At 36.9% G+C, this 11261-nt stretch overlaps 1 protein-coding gene across 1 annotated transcript; it reads right to left on the bottom strand.

Annotated features, from left to right (window-relative positions):
• Window positions 1-5241: 5241 nt before the first annotated feature.
• Window positions 5242-6522, bottom strand: LOC139863695 (uncharacterized mitochondrial protein AtMg00810-like). The gene is made up of 3 exons (XM_071852303.1): window positions 6333-6522; window positions 6028-6269; window positions 5242-5817 (listed from the first exon to the last, which is right to left on the bottom strand). The coding sequence occupies exons 1-3, from the start codon at window positions 6520-6522 to the stop codon at window positions 5242-5244; spliced, it is 1008 nt and encodes a 335-aa protein (XP_071708404.1).
• Between the last annotated feature and the right edge of the window lie 4739 nt (window positions 6523-11261).

Raw genomic sequence — 11261 nt, forward strand, 5'->3', positions numbered from 1 at the left:
ATGCAATGATATGCACTAGACCGGATGTGTCATGCGCTCTTAGCCTGACAAGTAGATACCAGAATAACCCAGGAAACAGTCATTGGATTGCTGTTAAAAGTATATTGAAATACCTTAGGAGGACTAAGGATATGTTTCTGATATATGGGTCTGGTGATGAGGAACTCGCTGTAAAAGGTTACGTGGACGCGAGTTTCCAAACTGATCGTGATGATTCTCGATCACAATCCGGTTATGTCTTCACATTAAATGGAGGTGCGGTCTCTTGAAAGAGTTCAAAACAGGATGTTGTTGCTCTATCCACTACAGAGTCGGAGTACATCGCCGCATCATTGGCAGCTCAGGAAGCTGCATGGATGAAGAAATTCATCGACGACTTAGGAGTAGTCCCTTCCATTCAGGACCCTCTTGAGATCTTTTGTGACAATGAGGGTGCGATTGCTCAAATCAAGGAACCTCGTGCTCATCAAAAGACCCGTCACATTGAGCGGAGATTCAACTACATAAGGGATGAAGTTGAAAAGGGAAAGATATGTATTCGCAAAGTTCACACAGATCTTAATATAGCGGATCCTCTCACGAAGCTCTTACATGGATCAAAACATGCAGGACATGTTTGTGCATTAGGGCTTTGATATTCTAGTGATTGGTCATGATCTGTTTTAAGTATTGTAACGGAACGAAATTATTCAAACTCATTAATATAATTATGGTTTAATTTATTTTGAGTTAAGTTCCTATTTTGCATATTTTATCCATGAACAAGCAATTATTTTAAATTCCGTAGTCGATCACATTTGTGGGAGCAAGTGTGAGGTTTAGACTATTATGAACTTGGATTGGTATACATTCACGAGATGAATGTGGGGCAGGGTTGCAACCAAGGTTCATAGATATTTGTAGTATACAAATATTGGAAGACCCGCCCTCAAGATTTACTAAATGGAGCCTTTGTGGTTGATCACATGTAATCTTGAGTAAAGGCGAATATCATTGTATCCTCTGACCTGAGATACGTATAGGATTCTAATATTTACCAGGTATTGTGCCTTGATTCTTTCCTTCGCTATTCTGAAATATGGTAGTTCACAAGGAAGAGCTCAGGCATAATGCAAGGTACATATTTAGGACGTATGTAGTCAAGATGGAATTTGTCCCTCTTATTCGTTGAGAGTTAGATGTCTAAGGCCTGATAAAGTTAGATCTAGAAGAGAGTGATCACTCTGTGTCTCTTGGATTTAACATGACATCTAGGACAAAAGGATGTGATGAAAGATTCACCTATTCATATTCGAGATGGGAACTCGAAAGGGATGATGTTATTGAATGGCACAAAGTCATAACATATTGGGGGTGATGGACGGTCGTTAGGTAGTATCCATCACTTGCATTAATTTCTTATGTTTCTCGTACAAGTGGGAGATTGTAGGTATTTCATATGCCCGAGAGACATATTAAATTAACGTGGCCACTATGTTATGATCCAAGTCGGGTCATACCCAATAACAAGCTTACCAACACTTTATATGTATTTATTTTAACGATTGGATTGTTAAATAAATACGCGACACTTGATCTTTAGAAAATCGGTTTTCTAAAATATCATCACTTGAGATAAATTATTTGGATAATTTATATTTAATTATTTATAGGTTTAAATAATTATGTTGTGTTATATTTTATAAATTGGTTTATAAAATGTAAGTAACTTAACAAATGCATGTTTTATATAAAAGTTTTATATAGATTTACAAGTAATTTTATAACAAGTTTTATAAAATATAAATCTTGTTATAAAACAATATGGGGGGACGTTTTTTTTTTGGTCTCCAAGGAGACACACATGCTTTGTTCTTGTTACTTTCAAGATTACACAAAGACTAATGAGCATGCTTGCCTCCTAACACTCTCTCCTTGACTAAGAATATTCACTAAGTTTCAAAATAACTCTCTTGAACTTGTGAGGTTGCTGCTGGCTGAAAGTTTGGGGAGAGGAGAGGAGTGTTTTGCTTGCTAATTAAATTCATCAAGTGTCCTAAAATCCTAACTAAATTATAGAAGGTGTTGGTGATTGAAAGCTTGTGGGTATTACACACTTGAGGCTTCAAGTTAGAGGTTGTTTTTCATCATCTTCATCATCTTTTCTGCTGTCCAAAATTCAGCTCTTCACTCATCATTGAGGAGGTATAATTTTCATCCTTTGTGTATATATATGTAAGCATTTATCCATGACTTGATATTAATATGGAATTTAACTTAATAGCTTAACATGTTAACATGAACTTTACATATTGCTTCCGCTCGTATTAACTATCTTAAAATTGGTTTTATGATTGTGTTAACTTCATGAACATGTTGTTTTGAAAACTTATTAAATTCCATCAAACCCATGGTGATACGAACACACGAGATACACCACGTTACCGATGTGGTATCGAACACACGAACTTGAGTGAATCTGGCACACTTGAAAATCTCTCTGACACACTTAGAATCACTCAACCACATCAACCGCAAGCAAGTAAATTATATACATACACGCGTAATTATTCCACTTACCTTGAAATCTCAAGCAACACAAGCCATGTATGTACAACCACCGCTATCACGACCGAGCAAGAAACCACCTATATCACACATATAATATACACATAAATATCAATTCTCTAAAAGAATATCCGACAAGCATCCTTTAGCTGAGGGATCACACCTTGCTCATCAAACCCGCCCATTTAACACCTAATGAGCATAATCTAATTACCAATTCGGGTGGTAATTCAACCCACACCAAACGGTTCAATTTAGACCAAATTGTACTCGACCTTAAAATCGACCAAACCGAGGTCCCGACTCATATTCATTATCTTTAGGCCAAAACAAGCGCAACCCTTTATCACCACGAGGGCTAATTTAACTCACACTAGTAAGCACACTAATTGGACACCAAGAAACCCCAAATAACCCTTAAGTGCAAAAGAAACCCATTTGCACTTAATAATGCTAAATCAAACCAAAATAACCCATAATCACCAATGGCTAGTGATTAGGCACCTATTAACCAATTTACCACATAAACCAAGTACTTATGTACTTAACCCACCAACACAAGTGACCAACACTAGTATTGACCCAAATCAAAGTGAACTCCCAATTTTGACTTACAAACATGTTCTTATGAACATCCCAAACACCTACCAACAAGTTAGCTAGCGATTACTTCCAAAATCATGACCAACTCTCCCAAAATTCGTCATCCATACCCTAGGTTACAACATTAGGGTTTACACACCCAAACTTACACCGAACAGCCCCAATTTCAAAGGAAATATGGTTCATAGGTCACCACCAACACAAACCCAAAATTACACAATAAAATTCAGAATATGGCTTACCAAAAGAATCAAAGAGAAGCCTAGTGGCTAGACAATCCAAGATGAACTCCAAAACGAGCGTGCATCACCATCTTAACCACAATCTTGAGCTTTCTCTCTCTGGCTCCCTTTTCTCTCTCTCTCTAAAGTGCGTTTTGTGAGTGATGAATGAAATGAATCTGCCCCAAAATTAGGTTTGGGTGTTTAAAACCCGTCACATGCACAATTTCATATAAGGGCACGAGTTTAAACAAAAGACAAAAACAGTCCCTCCTCACTGCAGGCTGTGCGCGGCGCGCACACAGAGAGTGTGCGGTACGCAGCCCATCTCACCCTCTTTTCCTTTTTTTTCTTTTTCTTTTTTAAAAAAAAGGTCGTTATATGGTATTTTCCCGTTAAGCCATAGCATTTATGGGCAAAGGCGATAGTATTTTTTTCATGGTAATGATTGCTTCTCTGTTTCGGCCTCATTGTTTGGTAATTCTATTTGGTTTGATATTGTTAAATCGGTTAGATGGACACATGACAACAACGTTATTGTGCTCCATAACATGCATAAACAATTTGGTGATGAGAGGATGTAAGGTTTTGGAAGATTACTTGGTGTGATGCGGATAGTCTGATTGACGTGTTCAATCGTTTATATCATATGGATTCCCACCTTGATATTACTATTCGGGATCGATACAGTATTAATAATTGGTCTTGACAATGGACTAGAGACTATATGGGCCTAAGAAATTTGCATCTGTTAGATTCTATGGTCACGAATATAAGTGATATTTCTATTACCGATTCTCCTTATGCGTGGCAGTGGTCTTTTGAATCCAAGGGTCATTCTTTGTTAAAAGTGCTCGTAACCGTATTGATAGTGTGATTCTTCCATCTTCGTCCCCTGTTACGAGATGGTGTAGAATCGTTCCTAGAAAAATTAATATCTTCTTTTGGAGGGCTCTTCAAATTGACTTCCAATTATAGTTAATCTATCGGCTAAAAATATCGTGTTGAATGCGGTGGTTTGTTTGTTTTTTTTTTTATTTTTTGTTTTGAACAGCAGTCAGGGGAGACTTGCCACCCACACGATCATCTCCCGTATTGTATAACCTGCCCCTAACTACTGCCCTAGAATAAACCCAGACGAATCCAAGGGCATGGCCAGTAAACCTTCCTCCCCGCTGCCCTGCAACACGATGTGCGAAATGCTGCCTGGGTGGATTTCAAGATCAAGGGAATATCCTTGTGTGCAATGTTACCACCCCATGGAATCGAACTCCCAATCTCTAACAAAGAGGTATGGGCCATTACCACTGGACGAACAACACAAGGATGAATTCAGTGGTTTGTGCTTTGTGTTCCCAATTTAAAGTTTCCACGTGAAGAGAGAATATTTTCCAATGAATCAATATGTAATATTCATGCCTTTAAATAGAGAGTACATAGGCCTTAAATAAGGCAATACATAAATCACGCATTAGACTAAGCTATACACATATATGGGCAATATATACATAAATACATATATACAATTAATACACCCCCGCAGTTGGAACGGGAGTTAAAGAACGGACGTTCAAGCTGGATTTGAAATCCGTAAACAATTGTGCAGGGAGTCCCTTAGTAAAAATATCAGCATACTGAGAATTAGTAGGGACGTGAAGAACACGAACATCGCCCGTAGCAACCTTATCACATACGAAATGTATGTCGATCTCAATATGTTTTGTGCGAGATGTTGCACAGGGTTGGTAGAGAGGAAAACTGCACTCACGTTATCACAATAAACCAAGGTAGCATGAGAGAACGGTGGGTGAAGTTAGCGAAGTAAGTTGCAAATCCAACATGTCTCAGCAACAGCATTAGCAACCGCTCGCTATTCATCTTCAGTACTCGAACGAGACACGGTTGCCTGTCTTTTAGAAGACCAAGATAGAATATTATCACCAAGGAATACGCAATACCCAGATGTAGAGAGACGAGTATCAGGACAACCTCCCCAATCTGCATCAGAGTAGGCAATGAGTTTCGTAATGGATGATGGAAAAATCTGAAGCCCATTATCAACTGTCCCACGGATATAACGCAACACTCGTTTAAGAGCATTGAAGTGAGGCTCTCTTGGGTCTTGCATGAACAAAAACAACTGCTGGACAACATACATAATGTCAGGTCGAGTAAATGTCAAATACTGAAGTGCACCAGCCAAACTGCGATATAAAGTGGGATTCATGACTAGAGGCCCATTAGGTCCAAGTTTGTACTGTGTATCACCAGGAGTGCTGCATGGCGTATAATTAGACATATCAGCCCTATCCAAAATATCAAGTGCATATTTCTGTTGAGACAGAAACATGCCCTGTTTATTACGAGTAGCTGATATCCCCAAAAAATAATTAAGTGGTCCAACATCAGTCATGGAAAATTCCTTGCAAAGAGAGGCTATAATCTTCTGTATAAGAGAGGTAGACGAAGCAGTAAGAACAATATCATCCACATATAGCAACAAATAAGCAGAATGGGTCCCATGTCAGTAAATAAACAACGATGAATCACAGCGGCTATGTTGAAAACCAACACGAAGAGCATATTGAGAAAATCTATGAAACCAAGCACGAGGGGCCTGCTTGATACCGCATAATGATTTCCAAAGATAACATACATAACCTGGTTTCGTTGGATCATGAAACCCCGAAGGTTGATGCATGTAGATGGTATATGTAAGCTCACCGTTTAAAAATGCGTTCTTGACATCTAGCTGATGAATCGGCCAATGTCGAGTAACAGATAGGCTAAGCACAGCCCGAATAGTTGCTGGTTTTATCACCAGACTAAAAGTCTCACCACAATCAATACCAGGTCGTTGGCTTTTACCATTAGCCACCAAACAAGCTTTGTACCTGTCTAAAGTTCCATCCGAGTGTAACTTACGTTTAAACAATCACATAGATCTCACAATATTAGCACCTGAAGGTCTCGGAACCAGAACCCAAGAACCATTTTTAATTAAAGCATTATATTCATCAAGCATTGCTTGTTTCCAGTTAGGGTCGGAAAGGGCCTGGATGTGAGATTTAGGAATATCAGGTGAGGTGTTAACATTTAAGTTTAAGCGAGATATAGGTTTATGGATTCCAGTTTTGGCACGGGTGAGCATTGGGTGTTGATTGTGGGTTGATGGAGTGGGGATAGTCGAACCATTCGAGGAAGGATGAACAGAGGTCGCAGCATCAGTAGTAACTGTAGCATCGGTGGGAGAAGGGTTAAGGTTGACGGAAGCAGGAACCGAAGTAGTAGTAGTTGTAGTAGTAGTAGTAGGTGGGATGCTAGGGTTATCAGGGCAGTGGTGGTGTGGGTGAGGTTGGAACTCATCGGGAATATCGAGAAACGAGTAAGAGGGGGAGGAGTTTGGTTACATAGAACCAAATGGAAATATAGTCTCATCGAAGGTGACATGACGTGAGATGATGATCTTATTGGTTTCAAGATCAAGACAACGATACCCACGATGATTGGATGGATATCCAAGGAAGATGCATGGGCTGGAACGTTTTGCGAGTTTGTGAGGTGTTGGAAGATGTGGGTAACACAAGCAACCGAAGACACGAAGATGAGAAAATCTAGGGTTTTTGTTGAAAAATTTAGTAAATGGTATATCATTTGAAATAGAACTAGAGGGAAGAATGTTAAGAAGGTGTGTGGCCATGTGAAGTGCCTCGACCCAGTATTCAGGTGGGATGTGTGCATGGAAGTGTAGAGAGCGAATACTGTTATTAATAGTGAGGATCATTCGCTCTGCCATACCATTTTGTTGGGAGGTATGCGGACATGAGAAATGAAACTCAATGCCATGAGTAGCAAAGAGGTCATGGAAGGAGGAATTATCGTATTCACCTCCGTTGTCACACTGGGGGGCTTTGATTGTGATGTTGAATTGATTTTTAACATATGCGTGAAAGTTTAAGAATTTGGAAAAGGCGTCAGATTTCCTGCGAAGAGGGTATATCCACAAAAAATGTGTAAAGTAGTCTAATAATAACATGTAATATTTAAAACCACCTACACTAACAATGGGAGATGTCCATAGATCAGAATGTATTATTTTGAAGGGTTTTGAAACAACAGAAGTAGAACGAGAGAATGGTAATTTAATATGTTTTCCTAACTGACACGCATGACATAAAGTTTTAACGGGAGGTTTGTTACAATTAAAGAAACCACGAGAAACTAAAGTACGTAAGATATGATCGCCCAGGTATCCCAAGCGATTGTGCCAAAGAGGCTGACTCGATGTAAGTAAAGCAATGTTGGATAGGTTAAATGAGGTGACGGGGTAGAGTCACCATCACTATAACATCGAAGGAGAGTATGTCTGGTCCGAGCAACCTTTATAGAGAAACCAAATTCGTCAAATTCAGTAGTGGATTTGTTATCTTTATTAAATTGTTTGACAGAAATTAGGTTTTTCACAATGTTGGGTGTAACAAGGATATTATGTAGGTGTAGGGGGCGATAGGGGTTGGGTAATGTGGCATTTCCGGTTGTTAATACAGGTATGGTGGAATCGTCACCAACAATAACCGATGGTATAATGCTTTTATTAAAAACATTATCGAGTTTACCTGAGTCCGAAGCAAGGTGAGTAGAGGCCCCAGTATCCATATACCAACTATCATCAACCGAGTTCGTGTATGAACTGAATGCCTTAGAATACCAACTGTTCAAATGAGGCCCAAGTAAAAAAGAATTATTTGCCCAAAAATCTGCTGGACACTACTATTAGGAGACTGCTGTCCATTAGGCTTTTGCTGCTCCTGTAAATAATTCCAAGCCAACGTTGGTGGTGGGTATGGTCCGTATGGATGTCCGTTTGGTAGAAAATCACCACTACGCATGTTTAGACAGGTGGAATGAAAGATAGTAAATTGGCCACCAAAGTTAACACACCCAATAAACAATTTATTGATTGAAGAAAACAACTAATATTGGTATTACAACTCAAGTGGCTAACTGAAAAGAAAAAAAAAATAGAACATAAAGTGGCCAGATGGCAAGAAGCAAGAAACAATTGCAAAATGTGGCTTATAGGCTAGCAATTATTTGCAACAATCCTTTTCTTTTTTTTCTTTTTTTTACGAAGTCAGTGAAAAAGTAATATATTAATTAATATGAGATGCTTGTTTGTAGATACCAACATCAATAAAATTTTCTCTCTCTAAAAACAATCTCTCTCTCTCTCTCTCTCTGTGATGACCCGGAAATTTCTGACCAAATTTAAACTTAATCTTTGTATGATTAACATTTTCGACACGATAAGCAAAGTCTGTAAAACTGAATCTCAAAATTTTTGAACTACTTTTATATATTTAAATACCCTTCGGTTATTTTCGACGATTCGAGAACAATTATATGTAAATAGATACATATATACTATAACATGAAAAGGTAACAATGTATTAATTGTTTGATACCGTACATTAAACTTATTGGTTTAAATATCTATTTGAATGTATATGATAAGTTGAAATATTTATTATTAAAATTTATTTATAAATAACTTCCAATGTGTATTTAAAAACTGATTTATGTATATTAAAAAGATATATACATATATATAATAAACGATAGTAACATTCGTTTATTGATTCAATTGATATTTAGATAAGTTAACTAAAACGTTTAAGATGAACCAGTTAAACACTAATTTGTTACAGTGTTTTCAAATTGCCACATTACTCAAAATGCTACAGTGTTTTCGAAAATCACTATTTGCTACAGTAAAACGCTATTATAAAAATGTATTTTAACAAATAGCGAGACGATGATTTATAGAAGTAAATGACCAAAACACTCGAAAGTTTAAGATACACTTTGAGTGATATAATTAAGGGATAATTTAAGGCTATTGATAAGGCTAAAAAGGAACATATATTTCATAGCATTATCCCCCAAGAAAGACAGGATTTTAGTTGTAATTGTTCCATATTCAAGTAATATTCGTTTATATTTAATAAGTGCGAAGACAAAAGGCGAAAACGAAGAATTGAAAACGGAAAGGTCCAAAATGCTCAAATGTACAAGATACAATTAAAAAGGTTCAAATTATTGATGAAGAACGTCTAAAAAATGACAAGAGTACAAGTTGCGGAACGCAAAGTACACGATATAAAATAGTACGCAAGGACGTCTGAAAATCCGGAACCGGGACCCGAGTCAAGAAGAAACGCCCGACGCAACGGACCAAAAATATCTAGTCTACTATGCACAAGAATAAAATATAATATATAAATAATTATATTAATTATTTATATCTTTATATTTATTTTATATTATGTCGACAAGCTAGGAGCCAAAACAATGTGAGCTGTCCCTGGTCCTCATGCGAGTCGCATGGCCAGAAGGCCATTTCCATGCGAGTCGCATGACTCCAGATTTCAGGCCACATCTATAAATTTCAGTATTTTCGCTCGATTTAAATCACACACATACACAAATATATATATACTCCGTAATATTATTTATTATTTATTATTATTATTATTATTATTATTATTATTATTATTATTATTATTATTAATAAGATTATTATTAATCTTATTATTTTTTATTATTATTAGTGTTATTATTTTTGCGATACAAAAATAATAATGTACAAAAAATATTACGACGGAGTGCTGTCCAAGTAATTTTCAAAATGAGTTTTCGAGCAAGCTAGAGCTAAGGAAATTATAGGTTATTGCCAAGGAGGTTATGGGTAATGTTCGGGGGTATTTTTTTTTTGTGAATCAAACCTCGTGTTTATCATCTCCGATGCGTCTACGTGCTTTCCCACAATATTGTATATCAATATTTAACTGTGAGTTTCATAAGATCCCTTTTACTCTCTACATTTTTGGGCTGAGAATACATGCAAATGTTTTATTAACCGATATACAATATTTATATGTGTGAGTTTCATATGCTTCCTTTTTAATTGCTTTTGCAATCTATATTTTTGGGCTGAGAATACATGCACTTTATTTTAAACGCAGTGGATACAAGTACATACTAAATTCTACACCGAGTTTGAACCGAAATTCCCTTAGCTTTGGTAACTAGTAACTGCCAGTTATAAGAACTGGTGGGCGCGAGTAGTAGTATATGGATCCATAGGGTTTGACATCCCCGTCTGTTCCAGGTATAGAAAGAAACTCTAGCCTGAACTATAAAACAGACGTATGCTATTTGAAGTTAGTACACGTTGGTTTGCGTGTATTATTAAGATGATTATACAAAGGGTACAAATTATATAAACGTTAAAGTTTAGTTACCAGGGTGCTCAATTTTGTAGAACCGATTGATAAACGTTTCGGATGAAACAACTGAAATCTTGTGATCCACCTTTTATGTAAAACCTATTGATAACGTTTTAAATAAAACAACTGAACTTTTGTAATCCACATTGATATACGGATTATGTGTAATATTAAAACTATGAACTCACCAACCTTTGTGTTGACACTTGAAGCATGTTTATTCTCAGGATTCTAGAAGTCTTCCGCTGTTTGCTTATACGTGATACAAGATATGTGCTTGGAGTCATACATGCTATATACAAGAAACTTGCATTCACCAAACCATTACCATGTATCTTATTTTGACTGTATTGTCAACAGATGTATTATTGTAAACCATTAAATGGTGATTGTCTATACGTAGAAATCATCAGATGTTAAAAACCTGGAATTTATATATTCATTTATGAAATACCTTTTCAAACGAATACAATGTTACAAAATGTATCACATAGAGGTCAAATACCTCGCAATGAAATCAATGAATGACGTGTTCGTCCATATGGATTTGGAGCGATCGTCACACTCTCTCTCTCTCTCTCTCTCTCTCTCTCTCTCTCTC

The sequence above is a fragment of the Rutidosis leptorrhynchoides genome, chromosome 8 (assembly GCF_046630445.1).
Source record: "Rutidosis leptorrhynchoides isolate AG116_Rl617_1_P2 chromosome 8, CSIRO_AGI_Rlap_v1, whole genome shotgun sequence".
NCBI lineage: Eukaryota > Viridiplantae > Streptophyta > Magnoliopsida > Asterales > Asteraceae > Rutidosis > Rutidosis leptorrhynchoides.

What these genes read in the sequence shown, in the direction of transcription:
- LOC139863695 (XM_071852303.1), bottom strand. Translation starts at nt 6,522, where the DNA reads ATGCTCACCCGTGCCAAAACTGGAATCCATAAACCTATATCTCGCTTA. An exon ending in TCTGGTTCCGAGACCTTCAG is followed by an intron (nt 6,270 to 6,332) that starts GTGCTAATATTG and finishes ATGGAACTTTAG; the next exon opens with ACAGGTACAAAGCTTGTTTG. An exon ending in ATCCAACGAAACCAGGTTAT is followed by an intron (nt 5,818 to 6,027) that starts GTATGTTATCTT and finishes TCTCTTATACAG; the next exon opens with AAGATTATAGCCTCTCTTTG.